The following is a 19,922-nucleotide window of genomic DNA, read 5'->3' as shown; positions in this document are numbered from 1 at the left end:
CAAAAATTTTACCGTGCTCATATGTTAAGTGTATTTCATAGATTATATTGATTGTTGTGTCATTGTCGTAAATTTATTGACGATTACGAAGTATTTGTGTGGATGATGATCACTTATCGCGTATGGCAACCAAAATATGCTGAGTGTTCAACTCATGAAACAATACACTTTTGTACTAGAACCGTTTTAAAAAAAATTAAGATTTCCTTCTGACTGACTGCTGCTGCTGTTAGCTTCAACTACTAGAAGCTAACAGCTTTATTTGACTTCCTTATCGATAGTTGTAGGGCTTTGTCACTTGGTGGTTGGGCTTCATGCAAGCCCATCTGGGTAGGTACCACCCACTCATCACATATTCTACGTGAAATGGTCTAGTAAGGCTGTAGTTGTACCCGTATTATTCTTTTATTAAACTATTTCAATTGTGTTTATTAATATCTAAATGGCCTATTTAACATAATTATAGATTTTAATCGAAGATCCAGGAATTTTATTTAGACAAACACCTCTGTTTTTCATGTGCTTTTTATTGACCTCATGTTCGGTGGTGAAGGAAAAAATCGTGAGCAAACCAGGATGTTTCACACTGGAGCAGCATGGTCAAATAATCTGAAACACTCCTCCTTACGAGAAAACGTTTACCTACGCTCTATAGTAGGACGCACACTATAAACTAAATACACATAAAAGCGTATTTGAAGGAACGTTGCAATAATGTTATGTTGCTTCAACTACGTTTTTATTTTCAGACATGTTTACTAAACGAAATCTAAGTATTTATATACTCGTATTATTTCTTGGGATTCATTGAAAGATCAGTAATAATAAAAACAAGTTTCCTGCTACAATATATTATGTATTTCTTAAAAATATAAACAAATGAGTATTAAGTAGAAGCCACTCGTCGATTGCTGTATCTGAATATACTTGCTAGCTGAAAACAAATTAGAGCATTTAAAGATCATCATCTTGACTATAACGAAAGGCATAATTTAAAAGACTTGTCGATGTCAATATGAGAAACATCAGAAGGTAAGTTAAAATTATTAATATAAATAAATTATATGCACCGTGAGGAAATACATACTTATATCAACTATCAACGGGCCCGCATTGGAGCAGCGTGGAATATATTGAAAGGTTATTAAATTACTTTTTGCAAAGTAAGACATTTACTTACTTACTGTGATTCCAATGAGTGGTCAGAAGACTGCTGCGTTTTTCGTTGTCCACGACGCTAACACACACGCGAGCATCGGCGTCGTCGTGTGAGGCGAGTAGGACAGGGCGCGCCGCCCGGACCAGGCTGAGACTTTATATGAAATACATTATATAAATACTTATACATACATGTACATTGTTAACATATTTAAATATATATTTATTAACAAATATTCTTTAATAATACATATCAAATGTATTAAGAAATTATAAAAGTCCGTCAAAAATATATATTTACAATATCTTAGTCACGCCCAGCGTTATTTTATACTACTTGTAAACTGAGATCAACAACAAGAGTATAAGAGCCAAATAAACTACATTTGTACGATATAATTGGTCGAGAGCCTGAAAAATCTATGATATTTTTCATGGATTTGCGAAAAAATTTAATTTTGAACGTTGGCGAAACTGTTATCGGAATTTGTAAAATTAAAGTGGATACAAGAAGTTGATTGGAATAATGTTGTATTATAAATAAAGATATCAAACAAGAACTGTTTGTAGCGTACAATACAGCTGAGCTATTAGCAAATCGAAAGAAATACGTAAATACCTATTGCTGCTTTGATTGGAATATACTATGCAAAAAAATCATATTACCTACAGTCATATCGTCCCTTACTATGAATAGGACCAATATATATAATAAAATTTAATTGGCTATAATTTGGCACTAAATTCAATTCAAATAATACAGATAATTATCTTCAAGCTATTGAAATTAAATTAACAACTGCTCTTGAAGATTGAAAGTAATATACCTAAATTACAATACACGCATAAATAAATCTCAATTTATATAACCTTGGCAAAGTACTGCATTAAACGGCTAATTGCCTTTATTGATGCAGCATTACATTAAAATGCCCGAGTAATAGTCAAGTCCGTTGATGGATTAATTTCTTGTATTCACGCGACAGTATTGATTTGATGTACTTATTGTATTATTTATTTTTTTATTCTGGTTTTTATTTGTGCCAAGAGGGCACAGATTATTTCGCCAATGTCACGTGCGACTTATTGTATTAACACAGTAAAAATACGGACATATATTAAATGCAATGAATACTTCTAAAAATCTGTTTTTGTCATTTTAATAAAAACAAACTTAGAGTAAAAAAGATTTAATCACATATTCAATACAGAATGAAGAATTTTACAGTTAAAATTGGTATTATTGTTAAAGTATTCAATGCTATAGCGACAAGCAATTGGAATTCTCGCCCCGTCGCCGCGACGTCAGGCTTGGCCATGGTATTATGAAAACTTCCAAAAAACACAAAGGCCGCACAAATGGAATAACACTAACAAGTTAATGTCACTTATTCCTAACGTTCCATATTTTCGTTTTACGCATGACACTTTCGTAGCAGTTGTTTACAAATTTTCAAGAAAAAAAATATTATTTTTAATAATTTTAAAAGAAAAATCAGACTGATAATAATTTAAATGAATTGTTATTTCATAAAATGTCCGATCTCCTTAAAAAAAAATATTGCAATTATTTTACTAGCATAATTGAATGATTTGCTAAATGACATTAAAACATGTCACAAAGCAGTTCTGAGTTATGGTGTGTTTCCGCTATCCCGCATCGTACGTATTGTAGAGGGCATTGCTCTATGAAACTTCATACACACTTATATTTAGAAGCTTTTTTCGTTTAATTTATTATCAATAAATATAGCGCACGCAACTATATTAAAAAAAAAACTTAAAAGTAAAAATCGGGTCTGTTGAAGTCGGATAAGAAGAAAATTAATTTAATTTAGCAACGATTTAGGGTTATATATATATATAATATGGTGCACAAATATATATATATATAGAGATATATAATATGGTGCACAAATAAATAATGAAAACCAATGAATTTGCAAGGAATGCTAAATATAATCTGTTATTTTTTTGGTTACTTCTATCGGTAAATATAGTTTTATAGGGTATGAGGAATGTAATGTCTCAGTCAAGGGCCACTTGCTTCTTTTTTTATAGACCTACGCACGTACCGACGCAGTATGCTTCTCTATTTGTTACATATACATATACTTTGTACGACAGCGAGACATTTACTGTGCAAATAATAATGATAACAGTGCAGATGAAGATGAAATTTATCCACGATATAAAGCGTTCCATTGGTCAAACAGGGAATAGCTGCATTATTTCGTCTCTTATTTCATCAACTTTAGTAGTATGTTACAAGTTAAATTGACACTAATATTCCCTGTAAAATAAAATTTCCGGTAAAGTCTAGGACGCATCGTTAAAAAAAGAATGTACAAAAGAGAAGAAAGAAAGGTAACAGAATGTTACCAGTCCGAAATCCTTACCTTTACATTCACATACATACATTTAAAATACTACGAGTGGACGTTGGCTAACATTATTTACACATTTACAACATGTATTTAAGTATGATTCAATATAATTACATCATAAATTATCTATCCCTTCGCACCTAATGCTCATTACTATTATCCGCTAGCGAGATTACTGACATGCGATACGTCCATTACTTTTATTTTCTCATTATTTACGGTAAATAATCTCACCAGTATCGTCCTTGAGCGCTCCTGGTAACCGATACCACACGTGACGCTGCAACGGCTCCACCCGCTCCAGTCACTCAACTGACAGTCCGCTGATTGCGAGGAGCCTGCCAACGAGATATTGAATGAGTAATAATATGACATATTGAAAGCCAAAAAATATTTATAGAATTACCACAAAGTCACGTATAAGAATTTTGCTACTTTTCACACTTAGACTGCTTTATGCTCACTATTGTGGCTAAAGTTTATTTTACTTTTACATTATAATATTTGATTATCATATCTTTTTATATGTATCCTTCATTTATTAATACAACGTTATAATTTAAATTAAAAACGAGAGGCTCGAAAATTAAATAAAAAAGTCACACAAGATTGATTTCTATTGTTACTGTTCTTCTTGAAATGAATCTTCTTAGGTATATGCCAGGAATAGAGATATATGATGGATGAAAATAAAAGGTGGATCTGAGTTTCTTTACCAGCTATAGTTGGCGCTCCGGGAATGATGGAGTTGACGCTGAGACCAGCGAAGAGAGCAGTGCCGGCGGCTGCGGGCTGGCCAGCCGGAGGCACCGCTGCTGATCCGGCTGCACCGCCTGATTGAACAAGAAAACACAAAAAATATTTATATTTTCATCATTTTCATTAAACATTAATTCAAAAGAAAATAGTTAAAAGGAAACATTTTAATAGAAAAAATCTAAGGAAGGCAGACAATTTTTCTAAAATACTGTTTCGTAGAGCTTGAAATAGTTCTAAAATCCGAATGTGAAGAACTCGTAGTATCGTTTACTCACTAATCTATTTACGCTGTTCTTGTTTTAGAGGTGACTGCAGGGAAATTTCTCAATACACCAATTTATTTACTTCGTTTTCAATAGCTTTTTCTTGTAAATTAACTTTCGAACTGAGTAAGATTTTAATTTCATTTATCGTTAAGAAGTAAATTAAGTATTGAATAAATTCAATGAAATCTCATTAGTCGAAAAAATCTGCTTAATATCATTCAAGAAAGTGAGGCGGAAGATTTTATGTTTAAGATATTGAATTAATTTTTGTTGACATAGTGTTTTACTCATGGTGACTTAAACTCATTCGTTTATTGATTTATGTCTACGAGTCATAACGATTTACTAGTACTACTTCACCTATTATTAACAAAATTATTCTTTTAGTTTAAGATAATTTTATTAAAAAAAATAGTAAGTATTTATCTATTTAATTATAATTTGAGAAAATATAATGTATATAGCATCATGTTTTCTCTATTTAACGATATAATATATAATATGTTGATGTGTAAAAAGTCTAGATGGCTGTAGAGTGTAGTGTTTTGATCTTGATTAAATTATGTAAGTATAAAGTACATTTTTAATGTTCTTGTTCTTGTTTAGGATTTGATCAGGGGAACGCGGATGCATTTGGGGTCCCCCCTGGGGGGCTAGAGACCCGGGGCGGCCGACCCTTCTAGTCCCCCCCTGTTAGTCCGCCACTGAATATCAGTTATGTATTCATATAAAAAACTATGCCAAAGCTACAGTATCACTGAAAAAACTATTAACCAAAACTAAGCAGGTGGCTTAAGTAGCCAGTCACTAGTGAGTTTACCCTAATTGTCTTTAATTAGTACGATTATTGTATTACAGTTCGAAAGCAAGCTATGTGAGTCGTAATAGTAGGGTATTTGTAAGAGTATGTGAGGGTAGGGTCTATGTAGGTATGTAGGTATACCCTCTCAAAATATTATATTATAGCGAATAACAGTTAAGCAAGACCTATAAATTGAATATGATAATATCACAATATTGACTGTGATGTGCCTGCATGTCGTTATTTCTAAGCAACATCACACTCTAACTTTTAGATATACTTACCTTGTACTGTGAAATATTATGTTCAAGAACTATATACGATAATAGTTTTTTGTAAAATTGTTTATTATTTTTATAATATTCTAATACCTACCTATACTATAAAAAATACGTTCTTTACTTCACATCACGTCGAGTACAAAAACAATTTTTATTGAACATCAAAGGCAAGAATTAAAATATCGTTTTCATGTATGAATTCTGTAAACATATAAACCGTTTGCATATTTATAAAATGCCGAAACGATACCAATGCTGTACATGCACAGACTGTGTTTACCAGTTTTCCATCCTTAAACGAATATCTATACTAATATTATAAAGAAAAAGTGTAAAATTTGTGAGTTTGTTTATGTGGAGATAGTAATGACCTGAACCGCAGCGCCCATTTGAAAAATATTTTAACTATTTGAAAGGAACATTATTTATTGAAAAGCATTTTATTTACTTGCTTTGTTACCAAATGAGGATACCTCGTTAATCCAACTAGTTAAAAGTTATTTATTAATAACAGCCTTCGTAGTAAGCAATACTCCTTTACTAATTATTTTTTTGACACTAGTAACAAACAATTTTTGCTTCATATTTTTATGTTTCACTCCTGTTGTGTAAATGTAAATTTATTAAATTATTTATATACGATCGATCAAATTCGAAAGTGACACTTATAGTCCATTGAAAAGTTTCAATTTTAGAGTCAAAATGAACACTTTCTAGAGGACGCAATTTTATTTGTGAGACATGTAGGGGGTGTCAATACAACCTCAACCACAAGTTTGTAGGGTTGCCGCAATTGTCCCCCGCCCGCCATCTTCAAAAAGGGGTGGAAACATATTTTTAACTATATCTCCGAAACTATAAATATATATTTACAAGATACAACCAAGCAGATCCGTATAAAGATTGACGAACTTCCAAAGCACACCAGTGGCTCATAGTATTGATTGACTTTGTTATGTAAACAAAGATTATCCTTTTAAAAGATCGACTAAGATCTACCTACGTAGAATTCATTTGTTGATATTTTTTCGGATTAAGTATATCCTAATCTTCCATTTATCAACAAGCTGTTAAGATATTAATTGAATTACGAGAAATTCTGGAACCCTGCTTTATACAAATATATCTTTTTATAAAATTCCTATTTTTATTTTTAAGCCAGACTTAAATGATCCTTTAGACATTTGTAACAATGCATAACGATTATTTTAACGATTCCTTAAATCGTCAATGCAATAATAATAAGATAATAAACATTGTTACAAACAAAAATATGGTGTCCTTAATTCATAAAATATTTATAAGTAATGTTGTCAACTAAAGTATTTGAAAGAGGACAATTTTTTTTTACTTTCCGCTTAATATCTTAATAATCGATCTCTTTGTGAACAGAAATTACTCGATTACGAAACACAAGAACAACTCCCCCGCCAAGCCTCGTCACAAGGTCATAGGGCTCGTCAATAATAACGCATAAACAATGTAACACGCTCTGCGGCACACTATGTTCAATAGCGTAATACCTAATCGGTAGGGAAGTACACACAGGCACAACACAGACGTGTTTCCGATGTACCGAACGACACGTTTCACGTATCATCAATAGCTTTGGCATTTATTTTAAATGAATACTCAAAACAATGTTATAAAACTTTTACTCGTACAGACAGTTGGGTGTCATCTCTTTATCATTAAACTGATTTTTTTTTGAACGTTTGACGTCCAATAAGTTACAATGTGTTTCTGTGTTTGATATTACATTGATGTTTGTATGTTACCAAAGCATAAGAACAGATTAATTGCAATAGTGGGACCAGTAGATTTCTAAAGATTTATTAAAGTTTAGACTTCTAAAGAAAATTAAAATTTTCGATATGTATTAGGCGAAAAATATATTTGTCACAAAAATAAAAATGAAACCTCCATAAAATGTTTTAATTTCTGTAATACATCGTATCGTGACCGAGTATGGTAACGATCACCTTTTGTGTTTATTGAGTTGAATGTTGGCGCACTGGTTTCTCTCGTCATTGGTCGGCGCCGTCCTCTATAAAATACACTACTTTACATGCGACATGGTAGTACCATCGGGTTTTTGCATTATTAAGTCATCTCATGTCGTTTGCATTTCCTCGATTAGGCCTGATGTCGAAATTTGCAAAATTCTTAAATTTTGAAGCTTGTTATATTTTGATTTTTCGTATTTTTTTTTATAATAGTTGATAGATTTTTTAGGTAAAACATCAGCGCGTTTTAGGGGTAAAATATCTTCTCGACACCGCCAATGTCTACTTCCAGCGGTGGTTGAGGCGAATACTAAATGTACTTCATAGTTATAGATCACTAAAACGATTGTTATTTTATTAACAAAAATGTATTTAATAATTTTACTCGATATTTATTTCTTTAATAATAAATTATTTCATAAACCATCAATTTCGATGATCACGTCTGCCGGGCGTCCCGTGACGGACGTATTTTTTTATACAGTAGATCCATAGTATACCTTATAGGCCTCAGTTTATTTCAGTAATTTCTTGTAATGACAATGAACTGGCAACCATTTTATTTTTGACGCACCACACAAACAATTTGTCACACCAGTGCCACGCGCTTTATACATAATCTCTTCTGCTATTAGTAATATTATGACTTATGAGTATTAATAAAAATACCGTACATAAGGTATGTCAGCATATAGCATTGCAATATACCTTCTGTATATAATCTATCGCAGTTAATGTTTAACACACACTTATAAATCGTAAGTGGTTGTGCTAAATAAATAGCAACATAAAACGCGAATGAGTGACAGAACAAAGAGTCTTCACCTTTCTGACCGATAGCGTGACCACAATCAGCCTTAGTAACGACCAAATATCTTCTCTAAAATATAAAATTTATTATTACTAACACCATGTCGTTCATTATCATTTTTATGTTCATTTCATGTAAAATAGGGGGAGACTGTACCGCTAATTTCCTTACCCGGGCTGACACTGTAACTTTCTGAGAGTACGCATATGTGTACTACATACATTTTATAGTACTTACCAAGTATAACGCTGCAAGTATCGAGACAGTCCTGCTGTGAAATGAAGTTGTTCCTGTTCCCGCGACAGCCACCGTAGTTAAAAGGCACGCACATGCCCTTTTGCGCAGCGAACGCCCAACGTTGGTAAAGCCCGCGGCATGGACCTTGCTCTGGAGACTCCATACAGATGCCTATATAAGCGAAAATGTTACTAATACAGCTGTACATTAACTCCATTTCCTCTGGCTAGCTATTTATTGGGTTTTGTTTCATTAGGTTTTTTTTTATTTTTCCATGACAATTTAGTTTTGACATAATTTCCAGTTTAAATTATTTTATAAGTAATAGAAAGAATTAATAGACGTGAGTAGTCTTATTTCTTATCATAGGTATTCGTAGACTTGTTTAACGTTTACATCAGATTTCAAACGTAAGGACGACTGGCAGTGGTAACTTTACACTTTCAATACTCTAACATGACTATTCAAAAGTGCTTTTATGACCCTATTTGAATTAAGAATAATATAATTTGATACTCACGTTTCGCTGTCATCATGTCAATGGTGCAGTCCTCTTGCTCCACACACGGGCGCTGCTGCAGCAGCTCGACACGAGTAGAACAGTCTTGTTGGCGCTCTGCCGGCACCAATAACAAGCGCGTGCGGAAGCGCACGCCGCGCCCACAAGACGCTGAGCATGGCGACCACGCTGCCCATTCGCTTGTGGGACATGTCGGATCTGAGATATCTGTTTCCAAATCCGCCTCCGTACATTGCGGCTCCATACATTTACGATTATCCTCTGTGGATTTCAAATTAGATTATAACTTTAAAATACCATCATTATTTTGTTATTCGTGTTAAAAATGCTTTTACAATTAACCTACCAAGTGCCACTAACGGACATTTTTTGTTGCCCATCTGGTTAAGAAAGTACCGTCTCCTCGTATTGATACCGACACCGCACGTAACTGAGCACTCGCTCCAAACGCCCCACTCTGATGTCTCACAGATACCACCAGCCTCGACTGGTGCTACGTCTAGATCGTCTGGCTCGGCTTCGTTTGCATCATCACCTCTATTTAGAAAATCAATATGTTATCAAGTCTTTGTTTAGTTTTATTAAACTTGTATTAGGAAGTGATGTTATTAAAACAGTTCGACTTTATTTTCTTATCAACAAAAACTAAAGCATTGGGTGAAATGTAAGGCGTTTTTTATTCAATCCTGAAATAACTTTGATTGTTTGTATAGAAAGCATAATTTCTTAAAGTGAATCCTAGAATAATAGTAATAATAAAATATATTAATATACATTGGATGACACCACTTACTCGCACTCCGGTACGTCTGCAACGCACATTTCCTTGGAAACGAGCTGTCGGTCGCACGCAAACATACGGGCTTTTTCCGGCATACGGTACTGCCGCGTGCGCATACGTAATCCCTTACCGCAAGTCACCGAACACGCCGACCAAGATTCCCATTCCGTCACCGCACACTCCGCTGCGACCACAGAAACAAAAAGTCATGACAAAAAGCAGGCAATTAATAATTAAATGTCAGTGAAGTAAACTATTAGAAAAATATCAAGATAAGATTAATAGGAAGATAAACTAAACCAAACAGTTGCGTTTGTTATATATTTATTTATATATACAGTATTTGCATCTTTTCAACGAAGTCTACAGACAGTTAATTTGAAAAGAACCTTAGAAGTTAATTTTACTTATTCTATGTCACTCACGTCTGTTAGTAGACTCAGTATTTTCAGTCTCTTCAATCACTAAACTTTGCAGCGTCTCTTCGTCACACGACCTGGAGATCAGCTTTTCTCTAGTCAGATAGAGTCTCGCCATTGGATTGATCTCTTTCTTATCCGGATTGTAGAATGGGGCACGAGGGTCTTCGGGGTACATGGTCGTAATTCGGTACATCTTTTCACGAGGAACGGTTTCAGAATTTGGTGACTGTTAATGAAATTCTCATTAATGTCAAATTGCAAAATTGCTGTCACTTTCATTACTATTTATTGATGTATTCATTGTTAATTAAATTGATAATTACTACAGACACTACCGGGAATTTACATTCGCTTTAATGTTTGTATTCGTATTTGTTGCATCACTTTAATTTTACGCACACTCCATGTGCCATTTGTATTATAATCTGTGGTATAAGATGTCTATAACGTTATATGATATAATGGAAGATTTATATGTAGAACCTTTGGAAAGAAGAATTAATATTGAATAATAATATACGATATTACGTTTTATAATTAAAATTAAATACAAATATTAAATCAAATTGTTATGTTCGAAACGATATTCATATGATATCCAGTAATATTCTTACCATGTATGAAATGCCATTATCAGTACCGGCATCATAGGGGAAAAGATCGATGACCTTCGATTCTACCCACGTACAGTCCTTGTTGCACAGGTCTAGTCCACTCACACCCACCACCCAGTCCGGAGATGGTCCTAAATAATTACATTGCTTTTAAAGAAAACTGCAATAATTGGTGCCTTTCCAAAAATATGAAACATTTGAAACTATAGGACAAGAATTTTGGAAAGTACGGCTATATATATTTTTATTGTTTTGATATATTTTTTTATTTGATTTAACATAACTTTAATGTAAGTAAAAATCAAAATCTAAATGTAATATCTATCAGTTTGTTACAAATAAACAGTTCTGCTTAAGTGTGTAGTGAACATACCGAACATGGAAGCGAGCGACAGGTAATTGCGCTTCCGATCTACGGTGAAAGAAGCGGTGGTGTTCTGATTAAGTCGCGGGTGCCACAGGCCTGCAGCCTTCACCACGGAACGCAGCACGGCACCGCGCTGCCGTAGCTCACGCTCCAGCAAACCCACTGAGCCCCACTCCGCAAGTGACCTGGTCCAAACGACACAGTAAAAATTGAAATATAATTACTCTGATTAATTTCAAAAAGTATCGTACCGTCACCTTGCTTACAAGGTATACTTAAAATATATGTGAATGTTTGGTGTTTTTGAAATATTCGTAATACGATGATAAACGATTAAATTTCGCAGTTTTTAATGAATAATATTATAAGATGATATATGCTTGATATTGCTAGAAATCTTTAATTTGGATAAAAAAAATCATCATCGTAAAGTAATATTATGTTAATTTAATGTTTTGTAGATAATATAAACAAACCTAAATCCGTCCGTAGCGATTTCACCTTCACCCCAGAAAGTAAAATTCTTACGATGCGTCGCTCCGATTACGTCAGAGAAATGAGTAAGCCATAACGCTTGCACGGGAAAGTCCTTAGGGTGCGTCTGTGGGCTCCAGAGTCCTTCGAACACCATCTTTAAGAAAAAATACCTTTATTTCATCAACACTTATTTTATAAATGAGAAAGTGTGGATTTTTATTACTATTTTACACTAAAACAGTCATAAAAATCCATCATATATTTGAATAGAATCTGGATTATTGATAACTTGCTTAGATAATAAATTACCACATACTTAACCACTTTTATATACTAAAAGTGCAAATGATAAAGCGTTTACATGCTAATAATATAAATAGGAACATCAATCATGTTTAATTATTCACAACCAGTCTATGGGCAATGGAATATTTTGACCACGAACTATTCTACGAGTATGTATCCCGTAAATATATTTTTTTGAAATCAAAGCGTCTTATTTGACAAAAAAGCTTCTTATTATGGCTTTAATCCATTAATTGAATCTATGAAGTAGGTACAAATATTATAAATACAAACACGAACCATTTTTTTTATTTGTATCGAAGAAGATATTAATGGTCAAAAGGGCATAAATAACGAAAGACAAAGTATTTTCCACTGTAATATCATTTTTGGGATATTCACAAGTTCCTAACACGCACCCTATACTTGGCGTCGTCGCAAGCGCAGCAGTCAGGCGCGGAAACCGATGTATCCTCGCATACGCGACGCGTGAGTTGTCCGTCCTCCGCGTACCAGCGACTCGCATTTTCATACACCATCGCCCTGCACATGTGTTAATGCCCACATTAAATTATTTAAAGTGTGGGCTTTATTTATGAATCGTAATAGCAATACAGGATTCAAATTAAGAAACAATAAATCACTCACTTTAGCATTACGCATCCAGAACCAGCCGGTGGCGCTTTCCACATGACTTGTACCTCTGTCTTGGGCAGGTCGTCAGCTTCTATCACTGAGTTAGTACATTCCTCATCGAACTTAGTGAGAGTGTCCGCGAAGAGCTGGAACTGGCCTTGCTTGTGGGGACTCCTTGGAGTCGCTGGATCCAGTGGGTCGATTGTCAACTGGAATCTAGTGAACTGTTGCACTACATCGTGGGTGCGAGAACCAACGAGTGTCACTGAAGCAAAATTTTGTTTAGTTATTTACAATATTATTATAGCCATTATGTAATAAGCAGCCTTTACCTCTATGTATGTTTGTTGTTTGCGGTGGTTGGAGGTGTATATGTAACAATATTCAAGGCAGAAAAATATATCTAAAATTGAAAGGATCGAGAATCCAAGATTCATGCCGAGAAACGTATGCAGTAACATATATTGAAATAAAAACGATTGTTGCAAAAATGACTGAATACATGACAACAATTTTAGAGCAGTTACAACAGTATCATGTGGCACATATAATTCTCGGACTAATTATGATGATAAAGCCTGGATTATATTTCTTGTTTTTACCGCTATTTAAAAACCAGTCGAATATAATGACAACGAAAATACCTAACGTCTCATAAAATAAAGTATGGCTTAATAAAGCCATGAGCAAAAACGACCTTGTGAATTATAATCATAAACCCGTCTATTTATCTAATCTTAGTTAATATGTAACATTCTGTACGTAATATGCAGGTTTCCTGTAAGGAGATGATAGAGCAGAATTAAAAAAAGAATATTCATATTATATATTTCATACTATTCTGAACATATACATACAAACGTACGAAGTACTCTTTGCATTTTTAGAAAATGTATGCGTTGATACTGAGGGCATTAAGATAGCAATTATCGTGAGGAAAACAAAAAATAGTGTAGTATCATTTAGGTCACAACAATATAAAATTACAATTCCTCCTTAACTTTTGCAAGTTATCGGTAGAGATAATATGTGCGTAGAGATCGTTGTAACATTATGAATTCCTTTGCACTTTGGCATGCGTGACTTGCATTCGAATAAAACTACCGCAACGTTGGAAACGGCTATTGTTCTAGGCTTTACAATTATTTTTATTACAATTATCTAACAACTTTGTAATTAATACTAATTATTTACGATCGTGATAATAAAACAGAAGCTTCGCAAGACGTGAGACATTATTTTGTAATTTTGACTGCTGTTTATTGAAAAGATATAACATGATCGCCTAATAATTGCTATCATTAACATCTTACCGACATATCTCTGGTCAGGTGCATATCTCTCCACGTCACCGTTGATGATAAGCCGATAGAAGTTGTCTCCTGGAGACTTTGGCCCAGTCCCCTCCCCTGGACCAAGCTCGCAGCCTAGTGCGCTTGACGTCAGCAACGCCGCGCACAAGACCCACAGCATCGTACTTTACAGCTCACGCATACTTTAAATAAAATGAAAATACCTAAGTATAAAATATATAGTTGCTTCTTTAGAATATCTTGAGATTGTATACTCCTATATCATTTTAATTGGTCTCTTAAAATCTGTCATCGTCATAGTCAGTTATGGCACGGTACATTCTAGAATCTAGACCATGTCACCGTTACTCAGCTCGGATTTAATCATAAACTTAATAATCAGAAAATACAACACTAGAGATTATGTATAAATTAGATTGTTAATAAAGATGATGCTTTATTCCTTTTAAATTAAAAATCTGAACACATTCCTCGCTTCTAGGAGAAGTATATTTAGAATTTACTAAACATAAAACAAAAATAGGTATTATTTTTTATTTAAATATTTATTATTAACTATTTACCAAGTAAAATGTAACTGCTGATGACTGACGTTAAGATTGGATTTAAAATGATACTTTATGCTTTTCATTAAATTTAAAACTTACCACTATAAAATATGTGAACGATGAGCAGCGCCGGGATGTGAAGTGCGCGATAGGAAGGCGGCGGCCGATAAAGGGTCAGATGTCATGTGGTCAAGCGCTAGCTGCCGCGACGCGATCGCACAAAAGTATTGAACCCGTGTCGCTAAATATTCCAGAAATATCAGACTGTCAATTTATTTATTTTACTACAAAATAAATATTGACAACGACAAAATGCAAATTTGTATCCGATCAAAAAAAAAATTCCTTTAGTAGATGCAAAATGTCGATACCTAGTCTATTTAAATTTAAATAATTTAATAGTTCCTTTTAAAAGTTCTAAGTTGTTACGCTACTTAGAATAAATAAGTATAGATGGCTCGCCCTAATAGTAGTAATGGCGTCAGACAGAAGCGTGTCAAGGTCGTATTAGATAATTTAGAATTGGGGATGTCACGTAAATGGGTGGTAGGTAACTAGGGCAGGTTACATTTAAATGTAACTAGTACTCGATAACAATTAATCTATACATAGGCATCGTAAACTTTGCTATAGAATTTGTTAAAAACTTTTCTAATCACATACATTTACATCACTTTACAATATATTGGTTTTCATCCAAAAATACAACTTTCAAAGTACTCACCTTAGTAACTCGTGTCCCGGTAATGAGGCGAAGACAGCGCTCGTCGGTCCCGGCAAGTACCTTCTTCCGCCGCTCACACATTTACAAGTAGTACGACCATATTTGTTGATTAATTGGGAACTGCTGCTTCTGATCGCTTTAATACCACTTTACAAAGTTATATCAATAAACGTATTTGTATTTATTTCAAAACTCATTTCATAAGATTTTCTATGTTATTTTTATGCGATTGCTAATATTTTATATAAATAGTTTTTTTGGTACTTAACGTTAGGATAATTTATATTACTAAGCCCGTGAATAATTTAATTTTATATCATTATACAATAGTTACCTCTTGAAGTATTAGAGTAAGAAAGGTACTATCATATAATACCTAATCATTTAAAACTTATTTGCATATTTTGTATGAACTTGTAGATGGATACTCTACTCATTACCGATTACTAGACTGGACGCGTGCTCGCATACCGCACGCCTACTGTCGTCGGATCAGACAGGATATGCTCATTTTTGGACTCTATTTACTCTTTGATAGAGCTATGTTAGTTGAATGCTTTGAGGAAGCGGAGTAAACTTTCATTTGCTACCTAATTTACTCATTATTAGATATTACTACTTTGAATAAAACTACCAAACACAGTAGTTTTATTTAGTGATATTTCGGTGTTAGGGTATTGTGCAAGCCTTTGTTAGTAGGGACACCCATTCATCATAATATATTCTACCGCCAAGCAGCAATACTTAGTATAGTTGTGTTTCGGTTTGAAGGGTGTGTGAGCCAGTGTAACTAATAATAATCAAGGCATAAAATGGCCATTGGCGGAGGTGACCACCTACCACCGGGTAGCCCATATACCCGTCCGCCTACCTATACCATAAAAAATGTGTCTCGTGAATCTTAACCGAAGATTGTAGGGTTCAAACACAGAAGGGCACTACTGAATTTTCATGTTCCATATTTATGGTTGTAATTTATTTGTTGCTGAAGAAAAATATCATGAGGAAACCTGTATCTATCGAATTGCACTAATATTCTGGCGAATATATCTAATCACTCAGTTCGTCCTGATAATTTTGGCATCATTAATCAAAATTAATAGTTAATATAGAATAAGATTTAACGTTTAGAACACGACTTATTTCAAACCCAAGTTTATCAGTAGCTACTTCGGTTTTAGACATTTTAGTCTAATCTTTGCGTTAACAGACTATTGAAAAATAGCTATCATTAAAATATTTATACCATCGTCATTTAAATAACAATAAAAAATGAATTTAAATTGTTTGTAATGACGCGAATACAATCGAATTCAAGTGTAATTAATTTTTGAGGCAACAAAGTTCTATTATAAGTGATGAATTTGTAATTTACTTCCTATCATTATTAGTGACACTGAAACAGATAGGATAATTGCTTTTAAACTTATTTTTAGTGTATCACTTATTATGACACCTCTCTACCTCGTGTCTGAGGTGTGCAAAAAATTGTCACTTTAGTAAAATCTGTACAAGAAGAACTAATAACTAACTTGTTCATTCAAATTCTATAAATGCCACAATTCTTGGAAGCGATGTATTGATTGATTGAGCTTACATAATACATAAAATTTCGTTAATTGGCTTTTATTACACCCAGAATTGTATCCGTAGCAGAAAAAAAGGCGAAAAAGGATAACGAGGTGTTTTTGAGGTGTCCTAGTCAAATTTTAGTTGCCAATGTTTGGCCTTGGAATGAACTCAAGACTCTCGATGGAGTATGGACACTTCCTGCCAATGAACCTTGCCATCACCGGCTTGGTCCGTGATGATGAGTTAGTGACATCCCAGACAGAGATAGGATGATGCTATTAACTGTTTCTTGTCTATTCAATAATAGATCCATCTCAAAACATTGTCGATAAATCTACAACCCAATACGGCTACTCTAGACATGAAAAATATTTCCTACTTTAGTATATTAGTTCCGCAGCCAGTATCGCAAATGAAATGTTTAAGGCTTTTTGATAAAATAACAGTTAATTGCATTCATTTTCAATGTGACCTTACACGCTTATTCGGGGATTTTTCACAAATGCTCCGAATAACAGCGGTCATTGTGACTGCCGGGAGCCTTGCTGATGACGTCTATGCGGCAAAATCGTTGTTATTGTGCAACGAGGTCTGATTACATTTGATAAACAACAATTGAAAAAAAAGTTTAACCTAAGTGACTCATATCCAAGTCCATAAGAATCCTTTATGTTGTTTTATTTTGCCAGCGGTTCCGTAAAAAAAAATTTCGAAACAATGAAATCTAATAAAATCGATTGAATATTTTTTTTAGAATACCAGATTCTACGATCATTCATCATCGTATTATGTCATTATATATAACATGATGATGAATTTTCTCTGTATTATGAAGAATTTAATTACACATTAATATATATATAAGTATTTTTCTGGTATTCTTTTTATTAGGACGACACAGTTAATGAAACACAATTGAGTTTCTCTGTAAAAAGAGATTTCTTTGTTTAATTTTACAATAATAAAAAATAAAATAAAAGTTTGTATTTACCTACGATTTGTTTTACAAAAATAATATTTACGCACCTGTAAAAAGAGAAACGACCTTTAATGTTTATTTATTAACAATGTCTGTTCCTAAATCACAAGATACTTTACTTTTCACAATCACGAGATTGATTCTAGGTTAAAATTTATCATGGCTAACAAAATTTAGTTGTCATGTCACTGCGCGTTCGATGACGATTGATGCGCGGAATTAAAATTAAAGATAAATACATTTTTTTCTTTACATATATAATGAATTAAATTTGTCAAATGTTATCTTGTTCATTCCAGGAAAATATGACCCGTTACAGTAATGCTTCAAAGCTGAATAAATCATTAAAAGAAAGGTAAAATTATTAAGTATTGGAAATTCTTCTAAAATTTTCAACGGAACTCATTCTTATTCGTAAAATAAGTTAATAGCTTGTTAATGTACCACTACGGAGCAGAAGCGTCTTCAAAAGGAGGGCTTCGTTCAGGATCGTCTGGGAAGGCACCAATCCATTAATTCTATCACTAAATAGCACTACTTAGTATTACTGTCAGTGGTGTAGCTATCATAGGGCCCGGTCGTGCAGTGCACCAGTTTACGGAGCTCTCTAACGTAAGCTTTGAGAAGAGCAGTTCACAAGATTTTTTTTTATCCTATCTATAATTTTTAAGGGCAATATAATTTAAAGAGGGGGTGGAAAGAGTGGTTGAGGACCCGATTCTTTTCCTTATGCACCGGGGCCCGTGCCCAATTAGCTACGCCACTGATTACCGTGTTTCAGTTTGAAGGGGTGCGTGTGCCAGTGTAACTAAACAAGCACTAGATATAACATCTTTTCTTTAAAATTTCCTGCAGTGCCAATACCTATGCCAATAGCGTTAGTAACCACTTATGATCAGGAGGGCCACTTGTCAATATGCCTACTCAATTGAATATAAAAAATCAATCTTTTAAAATGTATCACACCAAGCTGAATGGCGTTTGGATATGCCTGTGATGGACTAATATTACATTCAGTTTTCATTCAGCATTAAGAAAGAACATAAAAACTGTACTGCTTGCCTGAATACGAATCCGCGATCTTCTGTGAGGCTCCACATTTAGTCCACTGGACCATTACGGCTTTTATATTTATTATACGTTTTATGATCCCTACAAGTTTTAGAGATCCTATAGAATCTGGCGGAATCTGGTAACATTCACATATCATCGGTTTTTACCCATAGTTAAAAAAAAAAAACTTAACCGTAAATACAATTAATTAAAACAAATGTATTTGTGAGATTACAATTTTATTGATCAAATCATAAAAAATGTCTTTAAAACAAATTCACAGATCACTGTCTGGATTACAGTACCCACACGAACATCACACGAATACAGAATACTTTCTTAGGCTATCACACACTATAAAAAATAGAGAAAACTCAGTGGAATGTAGAAATGAAAATTTAAGAACAGCTTTTGTTTTTAATTTCCACAGCTAATTATATGTACCACTCAAATAAACTTAGCAAATTATATTTTAAATAAAATAACAGGTCCTTGTGATATATAATTTTATCCTGGGAAACGTACTTGGTTACAGTTAAATATATATATATTATTTATAAGGCCATTTATTTCAAATATTGTGTTTTGAATTAAATTAAAAAACTTATTTCTTATTATAGATTTATTCGCTCACGAAGTCGCACCCCTCCCAGTTAAATTATCGTATAATTATTACACATATAATCTAATTTGTATTTTTTGTCTTTAGTCTTATGTTAATAATCTTACACACATGAAGACATCTGGTAAACTCGAGTGTCACACACACAAATGCACGCTGATAATTTAAAGTGGAAGTACGTATTCGTGAGTGAACAGATACATAATATCTTTCATTTACCATTATTAAATAACTCTAGTCTTATTTCTTATAAGATCTACTGGAGGAAGTAGCTATTAAAATATATTAATTATTCATTCTGC

The 19,922-nt window shown here is 33.5% G+C and overlaps 2 protein-coding genes across 3 annotated transcripts in view; one reads left to right on the top strand and one right to left on the bottom strand.

Moving 5' to 3' along the window:
• LOC113397482 (phosphatidylcholine:ceramide cholinephosphotransferase 2-like) overlaps positions 1-19,922 on the top strand; it is an 82,053-nt gene that overhangs the window by 27,931 nt on the left and 34,200 nt on the right. The gene's annotated exons all lie outside the window — the stretch shown is intronic.
• On the bottom strand, positions 836-14,911 carry LOC113397470 (spondin-1). 2 transcript variants are annotated; one of them, XM_064217290.1, is made up of 16 exons: positions 14,770-14,911; positions 14,123-14,304; positions 12,822-13,074; positions 12,593-12,716; positions 11,888-12,042; positions 11,418-11,596; positions 11,045-11,175; positions 10,434-10,656; positions 10,021-10,192; positions 9,574-9,764; positions 9,228-9,488; positions 8,708-8,878; positions 4,262-4,378; positions 3,780-3,883; positions 1,181-1,312; positions 836-934 (listed from the first exon to the last, which is right to left on the bottom strand). In XM_064217290.1, the coding sequence occupies exons 2-15, from the start codon at positions 14,280-14,282 to the stop codon at positions 1,238-1,240; spliced, it is 2,316 nt and encodes a 771-aa protein (XP_064073360.1). In that variant the 5' UTR covers positions 14,283-14,304; positions 14,770-14,911; the 3' UTR covers positions 836-934; positions 1,181-1,237. The 2 variants fall into 2 exon arrangements, with proteins under 2 accessions (XP_064073360.1, XP_026491639.2); XM_026635854.2 differs by having other exon boundaries at positions 1,185-1,312.

Source organism: Vanessa tameamea, chromosome 3, assembly GCF_037043105.1.
Source record: "Vanessa tameamea isolate UH-Manoa-2023 chromosome 3, ilVanTame1 primary haplotype, whole genome shotgun sequence".
Lineage (NCBI taxonomy): Eukaryota > Metazoa > Arthropoda > Insecta > Lepidoptera > Nymphalidae > Vanessa > Vanessa tameamea.
The sequence above is the reverse complement of the archived record's forward strand: the minus strand, read 5'-3'. Positions and strand labels throughout refer to the sequence as shown.